The 16,710-nt window shown below is 41.0% G+C and overlaps 1 protein-coding gene across 4 annotated transcripts in view; it reads left to right on the top strand.

Annotated features, from left to right (window-relative positions):
* Positions 1-16,710, top strand: part of CCDC93 (coiled-coil domain containing 93) — a 52,515-nt gene that overhangs the window by 22,908 nt on the left and 12,897 nt on the right. For 3 of the 4 annotated variants that reach the window (XM_058194460.1, XM_058194443.1, XM_058194470.1), the window contains 7 exons: positions 68-184; positions 302-364; positions 1,522-1,595; positions 2,660-2,741; positions 4,284-4,355; positions 12,026-12,097; positions 12,389-12,497. In XM_058194460.1, coding sequence (XP_058050443.1) covers positions 68-184; positions 302-364; positions 1,522-1,595; positions 2,660-2,741; positions 4,284-4,355; positions 12,026-12,097; positions 12,389-12,497 — 589 coding nt within the window. Of the gene's footprint in view, positions 1-67; positions 185-301; positions 365-1,521; positions 1,596-2,659; positions 2,742-4,283; positions 4,356-8,032; positions 8,105-12,025; positions 12,098-12,388; positions 12,498-16,710 lie in introns of all 4 variants that reach the window. The other variant, XM_058194451.1, reaches the window with a different exon arrangement.

Raw genomic sequence — 16,710 nt, 5'->3', positions numbered from 1 at the left:
TTGTTTCTCTGTTGTTGTTTTTTACACCTTCCCCTCCTCTCCTCATCCCCTCCCACCTCATACCCAGCAATCAGAACTTTCTTCAGAAGAACGCCCAGAGAGACTTGGAGCTGCCCAGCAGCATAAAAGAAAAGTGGCTTCCTTAAACAAACAGATTTTGCAGAAAACCAAACACTTAGATGAGGTATGTTTTGACAAGGCTCTTCCCTATCTTTCACGAATCATTCTAATACACACTAAAAACTTACCAAGTTTGTGATCAATTAATTTCCTTTTGCTGTTCTTCCGTCTCTGATAATAGTTGAAGGCTAAATGTGCTGATCTACAGACAGGATGTGACGAGGCTAAAAAGACACTACATGAGGTAAACTTTTTTCCCCCTCAATCCCTTCTCCCTGCTGTATTTTATCTGGCCTGTACTAGAAATTGTAGAAAATGAATGGAACTATTTAAAATTGTGTGCGTACACATCAGCAAATCAAAGGAGTAAGATGCACTTGCAGTAGGATGGGTTTTATTGTTGCTTTTTAGTGAAATGCTGAAACCTTTCCATTGGGGTAGCTCTGTCAGTTATCCAGATGGATTGTTACTTGCAATGAAAGAATTGTTGTCAATTTTTGACAATTATTCCCCACCAAGATTGTTGGTTTTTGGTGAGCACATTTTTAATAATAATAATAAAAACAGAATGAAACAATGAAATGATGAAACATCTTCCTGTCCCAGATACTTGGGAAAGTGGATAAAAATGCCAATTCAAATCTAACATCTGGCTGGCTGTGTGACAAATCGTCATCATCATCATAATAGTTTAAATTTATACGCCACCCCCAATTCCCAGCAACTCTGTTGAAGTTCACAGAAATCATCTGCCCTTCTTCAGTTCTAAGAACATGTCACGCCAAGCTATGTTTATTCTGAAGACCAAGTAATTATTTTGGGCTTACTCTGAGGAACTGTAGCCTACTCTTTTACCTGCATATAATTGGGTACATATATGCTTAATTATGGACAAAACAAATTGAGATGAATTCAAGTTATATTTTATTTGATGTAGGATATCTTAGTGCATCTGATCAGTGCTGTAAGTTAGTGGAGGAACTGCGTCAGATGTTCAAAGGATTCAGTCACCATTGGAAATGTTGAATGGATTAGTGAAATCAGCATACTTCACTTCATTCTTAGATTTCTGCAGAAATAAGTGTTATATCTGCTTCTTGTTTCCTGTTTTCTAAATTTCAAAGAATCAAAGAACGTAGCAATTGTGGTCAAACAAGAAAAATTATGCTGAATGTGTAATGTGTCATGTGATCTGCTACCACTGTTAGTTTAGGGAAAACAATTATGCTTTTAGAAATCAGGCTTGTTATACAATGAAAACATTGCCAGATGTTGCCAAGAGTTCATAACAGAGACAGTAAAATCTTAGAGGGTGTTTCTTGCTGATTAGATTGATCTCTTTTAACCATCTTTTGATCCACAAAATGTTTACACCATCTGTTATAAATTCTGATTTCATAGGTTAAATCGTATAGTGAAAAATTAGATAAGGAATTGGCAGCTTTGGAAGTGGTGGAATCCCAAGCAGATGCAAAGTACGTGCTACATCTATTCCCATTCTGGTTTACTTTCGTAGTGGTGTACTTTATTGTTCATTTTTCTCCCATGAAGTATTTAATAGCACAGCATTTGTGTCAGAAGCACCAAAATACTTCTGAGTTGAAAGGATTAGCTGGGGGATGCTCAGTTTCATGTCTCCAGCAGGCGTGGAGCGAGGGATGGGAGTTCAACTCTGCTCCATGGCAGCATTTGGGTCTCGAATGTGGGCTTGCTAATCTACCCAACGTCCTAACCATGTGACCACCGTGCTATTTTATTTTATAGCAAATAGAACCTTACATTAAGTAAGATGTACTCATTTATCTGTTTTGGTTTTTAATTTTATGCAGAGCTAGATAGAGTATACACACAGTAAAAATGCATATATCCTTACACATTTATTTGACTCAAAGTTTTGTTTTCACTACGTACACTAAGTACATGGCTTGGAATTGCAGTGAATAAGAAATCCAGATGTTACATCCCAAAATTATAGGCCTTGGTTCATAGCCTTTGTTCTTCATTATTTATTACACTGAGTAGCAGATTTGGAAGGATTAACAGCTTTAAATATCCTCTCAGTAGCATGGTGATCCCAGGAAAGATGTGGCATCTTTAAACTATTATCATCAGATTCACCATGTTCACCCATGTATGCGCTTAATCACCCTTTTCCTCTTTAAATTTGGAACATTGCCCTCTCATAATTAGCATAACTCACTAGTGTTTCTATTATTGCCAGGAAACTTACAGCACAATTTTAGGGTGCAGTAGTAAAAATTCTGACTGCCCCCCCCATCTATTCTCTGCCTCCCAAGTCTCAGCTGATCGGGAAAAAATGGGGATTTTGCAGTATCCTTCCCCTGGATTGGGAAGGGAATAGAGATTTTACAGTATCTTTCCCCTGGAGTGCGGTGGGAATGGAGATTTTATAGTATTTTCCCTGCTGTGCCCACTAAGCCACGCCCACCATTTTCTCTTTATCTAATGCTTACATTTGCTTGGAACAGATGTTCTAAATCTTCAGGTTTAATTCATTACACATTATTTATTATCCTAGCGTATTGCAGAAGCTTCGAGCGCTGGTGGCAATGAATGAGAATCTTAAAGGCCAAGAACAAGAATTTAAAGCACATTGTAGAGTAAGTTTGAGAAAGTTATTTAGATATGTCTCTGTTGCTGTTTGTGTAATGCTGTATAAGAAGCTCTTTTAAGATTGTGTTACATATGTTCCTTCTGCAGTATGATATAGAAAAATAATTGCCCACCTGTGATCAAACCATGCTATATAGGTAGGATATGCATGAATGAGAGACTATAAATTTGCAAAGGCTTTGGAATCCTGATTGTTTCACAATAATAAAAGCAACATGATTTTTTAAAAATCTAAATAAAGCCACTGGAATTAAAAAAGTTAAAATAATGAGTGGATTTTTTATTTGGAAAGATGACTGGGACTGGAACATTTTTTGGTACTGTGTTCTTTAGATCAGATTTATTTCCATCTAACAATAAATTGTGGAGCTTGGGGAATAGCAAAGTTGAACTAAATAGTCTGGCCTCATCATTTGCTAATTTAGGTTAGCCAAGTTAAATATCAGTACGAGTGTCATATAGCTAGTGTTCTAATGGTCTCTGTCCAATTGCTTGTCCAGGCATCTTCAGGTAAATCTGGTCAATGTAGACTTAGTTGGATTGGCATGTGCTAAATCATACCTAAGCAGATACATGCTTTCTAATTCCCAGAATTCTCAATGAAGAGAATTTCTAATTATATTACTAGGCTAACTGGTTCATTCATTTAACTTGGTGTAAGGTTGCTTCCTATATTACCATGTCTGTAATCTTAGGCTGTAATTAATGTTTGCATGGGTTATTAATGTTACATGGAGGCTAAAACAGCACCTTATTAAGAGAAATTGGGGGCATAATTTTTTGCTGTGCAGATGGCATTAATTTTATTCTGAAAAGGCATTAGGATAAAAGTAGGAATTGAGATAAGAGACCTATGAATTTTCAGCTCCAGTATCTAACGCCTTTTAGGATAACAGTTATAGATTGCTAGAGAATTGTTTTTACCGAATTCATTTAAATGCCCTAAAATGTTGTGGCTTCAAAATCTCCTTTGATTTTTTTTTAAATGAAAGTTGTTTTGCAGGTACATCTTTCAACTATTTTTTTCTTGTAATCTTGATTGTGGATGCATTTTTAATCAGTGTAGGTATACTAAACAATTTCAAGCCAGTGTACATCTTTTATTTTTTGGTGCAAGAAATATTTCAGAAAAAAATTATCTATGTTTCTTCCCCACTCCATCCCCCCAAAAAGTATGTAACTGTCCACAGTAGAGCATCCTATTTATCAGTAAAAGAAGTTATATCTTCAATAACAATATTTTAATTTTATTTTGTCTCTAATCCAGGGCTGTCAAACTCGCGGCCTGCAGGCCAGATGCATCACATGCTGGCCACACCCACGCCTGATTTAGCGAAGGGGGAAAAGCCCCGATACATCCCATGATGACACCGTGATGATGCGAGTTTGACACCCCTGCTCTAGTCCATGTGTATCTTAACCTAATTTGAACACAATCTGTGTTTTTACTTATTCAGTTCTTGGTTTTTCCCCCCATAAAGAATACAGTGTTTGGAGATGAACTATTTCTATTTTTATTATTCTTTAAGGAAGAGATGGCACGTCTCCAACAAAACATTGAAAATTTGAAAGCAGAAGCAGCTGAAGGTGGAGATGAAAGGGTAAACAGCAAGTATTGGAACTTTCTATCCTTTGCTTCCTTGATAATTATCTTTGATTGAGAAAATCCTTGCAATTATCTGCTAGCTCTGGTTAGAAACTGACATGGGTTTATTTGTTTGTTTTTGCCAATCTCTAGCTGGCAGGTCCTAGATCTATCTGATGCCGTTTACCTATAATCACTTTCAGATTAATACACGTCTTGATTTAATGTTTGTCCTGTCTCATCCATATTGAAAACTGTTTCTTATTCAAAACTTGGTAGTTGAATAATGCTTAGATGGCAAATAGCTGTTTTCTTTTTTATTTCTCTTTATTGAAGGCATTTTTAAAAAAAAAATTGGATAGTGGTTGTGTGATTTAATGTGAACCAAAACATGTCTCTGTGAAAGTAAAAAGGTAATAAAAGAGCCTCTGCGGCCTCTGACCCGGCGCAGATCTCGTCCGGCCCCTTGGTTCTCCGAGGGGCTGAGGGAGATGAAACGCTGGAGAAGACACCTAGAGAGTACTTGGAGGTCCAGTCGTTCCGAAGCTGATCGGACACTAGTTAGGTCCTATTCTAGGACCTACCTAGTGGCAATGAGGGAGGCGAGGCATTCCTACGCTTCCACCCTCATTGCGTCGGCAGATAACCGCCCGGCTGCCCTGTTTCGGGTGACCCGCTCTCTCCATCAGGAGGTGCGGGATGACCCTTTGCAGGGACGTGCCGAGGAGTTTAGTGGTTATCTATACGATAAAATCGCTCAGCTCCGGGATGGTCTGGACCGAAATTGGGATGATCCAAGCGAGAGGGAGGAAGCACGTCTTGTTGAGTCTGTTTGGGATGAGTTTGATCTTGTGACTCCCGAGGACGTGGACAGGTTGTTGGGGAGGCTCCACGCCACCACATGTTTACTGGACCCGTGTCCTTCCTGGCTGGTGCTGGCCACTCAGAAAGTGACACGAGGCTGGCTCCAGGGCATCATCAACGCTTCTTTGTTGGAAGGGTTTTCCTGCCGCCTTGAAAGAGGCGGTGGTGAGACCCTCCTCAAGAAGCCCTCCTGGACCCAGCTATTTTGGGTAATTATTCGTCCAGTCTCCAACCTTGGCTTTGTTGCGAAGGTTGTAGAAATGCTGTGGTAGACAGCTACCCCAATACCTGGATGAAGATGTCTATCTAGACCCGTTCCAGTCCGGCTTCCGACCGGATACAGCACGGAGACAGCTTTGGTCGCGTTGGTGGATGATCTCTGGAGGGCCAGGGACAGGGGTTATTCCTCTGCCCTGGTCCTATTAGACCTCTCAGCGGCTTTTGATACCATCGACCATGGTATCTTGCTGCGCCCGCTGGGGGGATTGGGAGTGGGAGGCACCGGTTATCGGTGGGTCTCCTCCTATCTCTCGACCGGTCGCAGGCGGTGTTGACAGGGGGCAGAGGTCGGCGCGGTGCCTCACTTGTGGGGTGCCACAGGGTCGATTCTCTCGCCTTCTGTTCAACATCTATATGAAGCCGCTGGGTGAGATCATCAGTGGCTTTGGGGTGAGATACCAGCTGTCGCTGATGACACTCAGCTGTACTTTTCCACCCAGGCCACCCCAATGAAGCTGTTGAAGTGCTGTCCCGGTGTTTGGAAGCCGTGCGGGTCTGGATGGGGAGAAACAGGCTCAAGCTTAATCCCTCCAAGGCGGAGTGGCTGTGGATGCGGCACCCGATTCAGTCAGCTGCAGCCGCGGCTGACTGTTGGAGGCGAGTTATTGGCCCCAAAGGATAGGGTGCGCAACTTGGGTGTCCTCCTGGATGAGCGGCTGTCGTTTGAAGATCATTTGTGGCCGTCTCCAGGAGGGCCTTCACCAGGTTCGCCTGGTTGTCAGTTCGCCCTTCCTTGATCGGGATGCCTTGTGCACAGTCACTCATGCGCTCGTTACCTCCGCTTGGATTATTGTAATGCTCTCTACATGGGGCTCCCCTTGAGGTGCACCGGAGGCTTCAGTTAGTCAGAATGCAGCTGCGCGGGTGATAGAGGAGCTCACGTAGCTCCCATAACACCTCCTCCTGCGCAGACTGCACTGGCTACCTGTGGTCTCGGGTGCACTTTAAGGTTTTGGTTACTACCTTTAAAGCGCTCCATGGCTTAGGGCCTGGGTACTTGGGACTGCCTGCTGTTACCTCATGCCTCCCACCGACCCGTATGCTCACACAGAGAGGGACTTCTCAGGGTGCCGTCCGCCAAGCAATGTCGGCTGGCGGCCCCCAGGGGTAGATCCTTCTCTGTGGGGGCTCCTACCCTCTGGAATGAGCTTCCCCCGGGCTTCCGCCAAATACCTGACCTTGGACCTTCCATGAATTAAAAACACACTTATTTATTCGCGGGGCTGGCTTAAATTTTATTGGTTTTAAATTTTATTGGTTTTAAATTTTATTGGTTTTAAATTTTATTGGTTTTAAATTTTAAATTTTAAATTAGTTTAAAATGTAATTAAAATTTTAAATTTTAAAATTTTTAAATTTTAAATTTGAAAATCTTAAAACTCTACTGCCCACCAAAACTGGTTCTCTGTACCCCAAGATTAGGAAGTTGAAAACAATAACCCACCATGTCTCTATAACACTGCCAAGAAAACTGCATTAATGCAGGATTGCCTCCTTTTTTGTTTTGTTTTGTTTTGTTTTGTTTTGTTTTGTTTTGTTTACATTTATACCCGCCCTTCTCCAAGACTCAGGGCGGCTTACAGTGTATAAGGCAATAGTCTCATTCTATTTGTATATTTTACAAAGTCAACTTATTGCCCCCAACAATCTGGGTCCTCATTTTACCTACCTTATAAAGGATGGAAGGCTGAGTCAACCTTGGGCGGGCTCGAACCTGCAGTAATTGCAGGCTACTGTGTTATTAATGTTACATGGAGGCTAAAACAGCACCTTATTAAGAGAAATTGGGGGCATAATTTTTTGCTGTGCAGATGGCATTAATTTTATTCTGAAAAGGCATTAGGATAAAAGTAGGAATTGAGATAAGAGACCTATGAATTTTCAGCTCCAGTATCTAACGCCTTTTAGGATAACAGTTATAGATTGCTAGAGAATTGTTTTTACCGAATTCATTTAAATGCCCTAAAATGTTGTGGCTTCAAAATCTCCTTTGATTTTTTTTTTAAATGAAAGTTGTTTTGCAAGTACATCTTTCAACTATTTTTTTCTTGTAATCTTGATTGTGGATGCATTTTTAATCAGTGTAGGTATACTAAACAATTTCAAGCCAGTGTACATCTTTTATTTTTTGGTGCAAGAAATATTTCAGAAAAAAATTATCTGTGTTTCTTCTCCACTCCATCCCCCAAAAAAGTATGTAACTGTCCACAGTAGAGCATCCTATTTATCAGTAAAAGAAGTTATATCTTAAATAACAATATTTTAATTTTATTTTGTCTCTAATCCAGGGCTGTCAAACTCGCGGCCTGCAGGCCAGATGCATCACACGCTGGCCACACCCACCCCTGATTTAGTGAAGGGGGAAAAGTCCCGATACATCCCATGATGACACCGTGAAGATGCGAGTTTGACACCCCTGCTCTAGTCCATGTGTATCTTAACCTAATTTGAACACAATCTGTGTTTTTACTTATTCAGTTCTTGGTTTTTTCCCCCATAAAGTATACAGTGTTTGGAGATGAACTATTTCTATTTTTATTATTCTTTAAGGAAGAGATGGCACGTCTCCAACAAAACATTGAAAATTTGAAAGCAGAAGCAGCTGAAGGTGGAGATGAAAGGGTAAACAGCAAGTATTGGAACTTTCTATCCTTTGCTTCCTTGATAATTATCTTTGATTGAGAAAATCCTTGCAATTATCTGCTAGCTCTGGTTAGAAACTGACATGGGTTTATTTGTTTGTTTTTTGCCAATCTCTAGCTGGCAGGTCCTACATCTATCTGATGCCGTTTACCTATAATCACTTTCAGATTAATACACGTCTTGATTTAATGTTTGTCCTGTCTCATCCATATTGAAAACTGTTTCTTATTCAAAACTTGGTAGTTGAATAATGCTTAGATGGCAAATAGCTGTTTTCTTTTTTATTTCTCTTTATTTTTTTAAAAAAATAATTTTTTTAAAAAAAAATGGATAGTGGTTGTGTGATTTAATGTGAACCAAAACATATCTCTGTGAAAGTAAAAAGGTAATAAAGAGCCTCTGCGGCCTCTGACCCTGGAGGTCCAGTCGTTCGAAGCTGATCGGACACTAGTTGGGTCCTATTCTAGGACCTACCTGAGTGGCAATGAGGAAGCAGGTGTTCCTACGCTTCCACCCTCATTGTGTCGGCAGATAACCGCCCGGCCGCCCTGTCTCCTTTATCAGGAGGTGCAGGATGACCCTTTGCAGGGGCGTGCCGAGGAGTTTAGTGGTTATCTATACGATAAAATCGCTCAGCTCCGGGATGGTCTGGACCGAAATTGGGATGATCCAAGCGAGAGGGAGGAAGCCGTCTTGTTGAGTCTGTTTGGGATGAGTTTGATCTTGTGGCTCCGAGGGGCGTGGACAGGTTGTTGGGAGGCTCCACGCCACCACATGTTTACTGGACCCGTGTCCTTCCTGGCTGGTGCTGGCCACTCAGGAGGTGACACGAGGCTGGCTCAGGGATTATCACGCTTCTTTGTTGGAAGGGTTTTCCTGCCGCCTTGAAAGAGGCGGTGGTGAGACCCTCCTCAAGAAGCCCTCCTGGACCCAGCTATTTTGGGTAATTATCGTCCAGTCTCCAACCTTCGCTTTTGCGAAGGTTGTAGAGAGTGCTGTGGCGACAGCTACCCCAATACCTGGATGAAGATGTCTATCTAGACCCGTTCCAGTCCGGCTTCGACCGGATACAGCACGGAGACAGCTTTGGTCGCATTGGTGGATGATCTCTGGAGGGCCAGGGACGGGGTTATTCCTCTGCCCTGGTCCTATTAGACCTCTCAGCGGCTTTTGATACCATCGACCATGGTATCTTGCTGCGCTGGGGGATTGGGAGTGGGAGGCACCGTTATCGGTGGTTCTCCTCCTATCTCTCCGACGATCGCAGAGCGGTGTTGACAGGGGCAGAGGTGGGCGCGAGGTGCCTCACTTGTGGGTGCCACAGGGGTCGATCTCTCGCCTTCTGTTCAACATCTATATGAAGCCGCTGGGTGAGATCATCAGTGGCTTGGGGTGAGATACCAGCTGTACGCTGATGACACAGCTGTACTTTTCCACCCCAGGCCACCCCAATGAAGCTGTTGAAGTGCTGTCCCGGTGTTTGGAAGCCGTGCGGGTCTGGATGGGGAGAAACAGGCTCAAGCTCAATCCCTCCAAGGCGGAGTGGCTGTGGATGCGGCACCCGATTCAGTCAGCTGCAGCGCGGCTGACTGTTGGAGGCGAGTTATTGGCCCCAAAGGATAGGGTGCGCAACTTGGGTGTCCTCCTGGATGGACGGCTGTCGTTTGAAGATCATTTGACGGCCGTCTCCAGGAGGGCCTTTCACCAGGTTTGCTTGGTTCGTCAGTTGCGCCCCTTCCTTGATCGGGATGCCTTGTGCACAGTCACTCATGCGCTCGTTACCTCCTGCTTGGATTATTGTAATGCTCTCTACATGGGGCTCCCCTTGAGGTGCACCCGGAGGCTTCAGTTAGTTCAGAATGCAGCTGCGCGGGTGATAGAGGGAGCTTCACGTAGCTCCCACATAACACCTCTCCTGCGCAGACTGCACTGGCTACCTGTGGTCTCCCGGGTGCACTTTAAGGTTTTGGTTACTACCTTTAAAGCGCTCCATGGCTTAGGGCCTGGTACTTACGGGACTGCCTGCTGTTACCTCATGCCTCCCACCGACCCGTACGCTCACACAGAGAGGGACTTCTCAGGGTGCCGTCCGCCAAGCAATGTCGGCTGGCGGCCCCCAGGGGTAGATCCTTCTCTGTGGGGGCTCCTACCCTCTGGAATGAGCTTCCCCCAGGCCTACGCCAAATACCTGACCTTCGGACCTTCTGCCGCGAATTAAAAACATACTTATTTATTCGCGCGTGGCTGGCTTAAATTTTATTGGTTTTAAATTTTATTGGTTTTAAATTTTTTACTAGTAATTTTTTAGTGGGTTTTAGTTTTCATGTTCTAAAGTTTTAGGCCAATTATGTAATAAGTTTTTTAATTCGTATTTTAATTGTATATTGTATTGTTTGTTTTACCTGGCTGTACACCGCCCTGAGTCCTTTGGGAGAAGGGCGGTATAAAAATTGAAATAATAATAATAATAATAATAATAATAATAATAATAATAATAATAATAATAATAATAATAATAATAATAATAATAATAATAATAATAATAAAAAAATTAAATCAAAAATTAATTGTGTGTGAATGCTACGTAGTGATGTAATGGTCACAACATTTAATAAATATTGTCATTCCACATTATTTATCGAAGCTATAAAATGACATTATTATTAAACAAAGTATTTAAAAAATCAGAAGTATTAAAAATCAAGAAACGTATATAAATCTACAAGAAAAATAACAGATCATTAGCAAATTAAAAATAATATGGTAGTTTAGAAAATGAATGAATGAATGATGTCATTCTGAAAGAGAGTCTCTTTTAAAGTAAGCAGAGTCCGAAATACTTCAGTCCATTCATGGATAATCCATGTTGTTATGAATGGGGAGCAAACATACCAAGAAGTTGAATACTAAGAGCTAATCAAACGATACTAGATGGTCTAAATTGGTCAGGAGAAAGCAACAAAGCCTGCAAAAATCAAACTCTGAGCAATGAATCAGGGGCAGGAAAGTTTCCCTCTCTTTCAGGTGAATTTCTAAAAGGAGGAGGAGCTTCATTGACCAAGTTTCATTGTTCCTTTGTTCTTAGACCTTTAATATCTATCTGGTTTTCTACTTTGTCTTCTGTCAAATAGGGAACATGCCCCAACCTCAACAAGGGTTTCTGAATCAAAATATATTAACTTTTTTGGCAAAGGGAGGGGTAGGTGTGAATTAGGACTGTATCGTCTGTGGATGCTTGTGAGAAGAAACTCCAGAATCCATTCGTTCTTTTTTTCTTTCTCTCATTACCTTTAACTCTCAGTTACTCCTTAATTTACATCATTAACCATGTGTATCCTCTTCTGAAATCAGTAACCTCATTCTGACAAGCAGCAGGAATGAGGTGTTTCATTTAGTATGGAACTAAACAGTGAATACAGGTAGTTCTCAAGTTATGATTAGAATTGAGCCCAAGATAGATGTTGTGAAGTAAAACATTTAAGTGAGATTTGCACCATTTTATGACCTTTCTTGCCACTGTTGTTAAGTGAATCACCGCAGTTGTTAATAACACAGTTGATAAGTGAACCTGGCTTTCCCATTGACCTTGCTTCTCAGGAGGTTGCAAAAGCTGATCTCCAAATTATTGCAACTGTCATAAATATGAACCAAGCATCTGAATTTTGATCGTGCGACCATGGGGATGCTGCAACGGTCGTAAATGTGAAAAACCGTCATAAATCACTTTTTCACCCTTGTAAATCACTTTTTCACCCATGTAACTTTGACCAGTCACTCAATGGACTGTTGTAAGTCGAGGACTACCTGTATTGCTGTACACTGTTCTGCTCCTCAGATTGGTTTCAACAGAGCTTAATTCAGCTCACATGAATGTGGATATTTTTATGTCTTGAATATTAGGAACCTACTAAAATTATAGACCAACAATACAAAATGGAGAAAGAGAAACTGCAGAAGATCAGACTTCTTCTGGTAAGTAAGATGGAGACATATGAATTTAATAAACGTCTTCCCATCTTCTCATCATGTTCAACATAATTTCTGGTTAATGTATGAATGTTAATTTCTTAAAATGAATGTTTCAAAATGTAAACATCATTTCATGCAATTATTAATTTTTTTAAAAAGCTGCTTCAACAAAGAGCTATCCCAGGGAAGTAGCTGCACTGTAGCACAATTGATTCTGTTATCAAGTTCTTTTGGAATGTCGTTCCATTTTTAAAAACTTACCTAGTTTTTATTTTTTATTTTAATTCCCTTCAGGCCCGCCGAAATAGGGAAATAGCTATTTTGCAACGTAAGATTGATGAGGTGCCCAGCAGAGCTGAGTTGACACAGTACCAGAAGAGATTTATTGAACTGTATGGTCAAGGTATGTGTATTTCTCACTGCTAAATAGCATGACCTTATAGAGCATGACGACACACCTCACTAATAGTAGCTCTGTTAGTTGCCTTTGGATAGTCACCTCCTATGCCTCTCCTCTCAGGTACTTTAAAAATTGCCTGCAGGTTGAAGATTTGATACTTCTGTGATTTTGGGGGTGGGTGGGTAAATGTTAATAAGCTTGTATATAAGCAGATGGCAGCATCTAAATCTCAGAAGCTATGTAGTTTTAGCCTTTCCTAGGAATTGGATGGGAGACTTCCTGGGAATTCTAGAGCTGGAGACTAGATAGTAGTGATGGTGATGATGAATACCTTTGAGTCAGTTACCCTCTGAGAGACGTCTCTGCAATTTTCTTGGCAATATATTTGGAATTTTCCCTTACCTGCTTTTTGTGCTGGGAGAGTGACAGGTTCAAGATCACCCAGCTGGTTTTGTGCCTAAGGTGGAACTGGAACTCATAGTCTCCTGTTTTCTACCCTGGGGCGTTAAGTCTTTAGATAAAGGTAAAGGTTTCCCTCACACATATGTGATAGTTGTTCTTGACTCCAGGAGGTGGTGCTCATCTCAGTTTCAAAGCCGAAGAGCCAGCACTGTCCGAAGATGTCTCCGTGGTCATGTGGCCGGCGTGTCTAAACGCCAGAGGCGCACAGAACACTGTTACCTTCCCACCAAAGGTGGTCCCTATTTTTCTACTTGCATTTTTTATGTGCTTTTGAACTCCTAGATTGGCAGAAGCTGGGACAAGTAATGGGAATTCATCCCGTTGCATGGGACTAGGGATTCAAACCGCTGAATTGCCGACCTTTCGATTGACAAGCTCAGTGTCTCAGCCACTGATCCACCGCGTCCCTCTAAAATCTCTACTTTTAAAATCTTAATTTTAAATTAGTTTAAAATGTAATTAAAATTTTTAAATTTTAAATTTGAAAATCTTAAAACTCTACTGCCCACCAAAACTGGTTCTCTGTACCCCAAGATTAGGAAGTTGAAAACAATAACCCACCATGTCTCTATAACACTGCCAAGAAAACTGCATTAATGCAGGATTGCCTCCTTTTTTTGTTTTGTTTTTTTGTTTTTGTTTACATTTATACCCCGCCCTTCTCCGAAGACTCAGGGCGGCTTACAGTGTATAAGGCAATAGTCTCATTCTATTTGTATATTTTTACAAAGTCAACTTATTGCCCCCCCAACAATCTGGGTCCTCATTTTACCTACCTTATAAAGGATGGAAGGCTGAGTCAACCTTGGGCCGGGCTCGAACCTGCAGTAATTGCAGGCTACTGTGTTCTTAATAACAGGCTTTTACCAGCGTGAGCTAAACCGGCCCCTTGGATAGAGTCATGAAATATGACAGGTTCATACCTTCCATGAGCATCACTTTCCTCTACATGAGGGTATAGGAAGTGTATTAGCAGAGAACTAGGCCGGGTTCATACAGATGGGTGGATAGACACCAGTGGAAGACAGCCATATCAAGATCACTTAGCACTTCCATACAGAATGCTGCTATCCATTTGCTATTTAACTACAGGTAGTCTTCAATTTACTCCCACCATTGAGCCCCAAATTTCTGTTGCTAAGTGAGACAGTTGTTAAGCGAGATCTGCCCCATTTTACAACTGACCTTGCCACAGCTGTTAGGCAAATCACACTGTAGTTGTGAAGTGAATCTGGCTTCCCCATTGACTTTGATTGTCAGAAAGTCACAAAAGGGGATCGATCACATGACCCTGAGACATTGCAGCTGTCATAAATATGAGCCAGTTGCCAAAGGTCTGAATTTCAGTCATGTGACCGTGTGGGGATGCTACAGTGGTCATAAGTGTGAAAACGATCATAAGTCACTTTCTTCACTGCTTTTGTAATTTCAAACGGTCACTAAACAAATGGTTGTAAGTCAAGGACTACCTGTAGAGTGACGAAAATTAAGTCCTAGCAGCTGTCAGGATGCAGGGTTAAATAAGGGTCCTTTTGGCTCTAATAACTCATCTGTTCTTAGCCTCATTTGCCTGTAGCGCATCCAGAAGTTTGTTTTATTGGGAGATTCACTTATTTTTATTAACTCCGAAAGTTAATAAAATTAATTTATAACCCTGTTTATGAAGATTGGTTAATAAATGCCAGATGGGTTACGTTTTTTAGAGTTCTGAAGTTTTTTAAAGCAGGGGTGCTATTCAGCAGGTTCTGACAGGTTTTGGAGAACCAATAGTGGAAATTTTGAGTAGTTCAGAGAACTGGCAAATATTTTGCAATATCCTTCCCCCAGGAGTGGGGAGGGAATGGAGATTTTGCAATATCTTTCCCCTGGAGTGGGGTGGGAATGGAGATTTTGCAGTATCCTTCCCCTGCCATGCCCACCAAGGCACACCCATAGAACCGATAGTAAAAAATTTGAATTCCACCACTGGTTTAAAATCTATTCACATTTGAAAAGTCCTTTGGATGAATACTAATGTTAGGAGCATTAAAACATAGTATCTCAACATATGCATTTGCATGAGAAAATTCCTAACACAACTATTTCTCACTGCAGGTAGTAGATGAATTGTAAAACTGGAGAATTAAGTGGGGAGCACAACTGTTTATCCTTTTCTGGGTTCTTTTCCTCCAGAAACATAGGTATTTACAGATCTTTGCCCCCAACCATAAGATCTAGGAACTTGTTTAGACATTAGCTTATGTTTCCCCTGTAGGCCACTGCATTCCGAAATTGAATGTAGTTTGTGTCTCTCAGATTTTTTTAAACGGAAGTTGCATATTTGGTTTGGAGATGAGATTGACAGTATATGTGTACATTACGCTTTGTGAAAGCAGAATTTACTCTGTATATGTGACCAATACTAAGGTTATCCTGGAAGAAAATGCCATTATCACTGCACTGAATGGGTTCTTCCCATTATTGGTGCTGTACTCCCAGACTGATGTTTTCCTAGTCTGCAATCGTAGTTCAGCATTTGTCATTACTTATCCTTAAAAACTACTTTTAAATTAAAAAAAAAATACATCAGCTTTCCTCAAAAGCTGTTGGGGCAATGAGTTAAACATAGTGTGTGTGTGTGTGTGTGTGTGTGTGTGTGTGTGTGTGTGTGTTTGTATACATATAGACACGGAAGTAAAGAATGCGGTAAAATAGAACCACACATCAAGCGGTAAGAGACAGTAAAAATATAATAGAGCAGATTGATCTGTTTGGTCCATTTGTGTGTGCATAGCCATGCATGCATATGATGGATCAGCAGGCACACCAAAATAATATATGAGTTTTACCATTATGCCTTTTCGGGCTCTCCAGTACCATTAATAGCCTGAAAAGTGTTTTGTGTCAGAATCTGCCTTATTTCTCTCTAGAACAGATGCTTTCCCCCCCCCCCCCCCTTGGTTGTGCTTAATGTAGTGAATGGATGATTTAAGAGAATTCTACCTTTTGCCTGCCTGATAGATGCTTAAACGAGCATTACAAATCATTTAGAATAACCCTTTTTCCTTTACAAGCTGAAGTTCTGTCACTTCCAATAAATTTATGTGAGCTACAATTCACAGAATGTTGATTTTATGTTAAGATCTATTGCCTGGTGTTTTTAGACTGGCTGATTACTTGCCAGCTTAGTCTTTTTTCCCCCCCAATATTTTATTTTATTTTATTCACAACGTTAAAATACAAACTCCAAGAAAGGGGAAAAAATACAACAGAGCCAAACAAGCCTTTCTCCCTCCCTCTCCCTCCCTCCCTCTCTATCTATCCTATCTATCTATCTATCTATCTATCTATCTATCTATCTATCTATCTATCTATCTATCTATCTATCTATCTATCTGCGCGCGCGCACACACACACACACACACAGAGTAAACAGATACAGCCAACTTCTTGGTCATTTCTTACCTTTCGATAACCTCTTGAGAATTTAAAAGACACGACCCAAAATAAATTAGGCCTAGATATTTGAGGTTCTAATACAAATCCATTATATCCATCATGGATGGTTTTCATAACAGAAAAAAGTTCCAGTCATAGTCTGATGCTTAGTTCCAAATTGGGGTATTATAATTGTAATTTTTAAAACATTTTTAGATTGTTGAAAACACTTTTATTTATTTATTTATTTATTTTTTCAAACCTCTATACCGCCCTTCTCCCGAAGGACTCAGGGCGGTGTACAGCCTTCATTTAAAACAATTAATATACATATTAA

This window comes from Ahaetulla prasina, chromosome 1 (genome assembly GCF_028640845.1).
Source record: "Ahaetulla prasina isolate Xishuangbanna chromosome 1, ASM2864084v1, whole genome shotgun sequence".
NCBI classification, from domain to species: domain Eukaryota; kingdom Metazoa; phylum Chordata; class Lepidosauria; order Squamata; family Colubridae; genus Ahaetulla; species Ahaetulla prasina.
The sequence above is the reverse complement of the archived record's forward strand: the minus strand, read 5'-3'. Positions and strand labels throughout refer to the sequence as shown.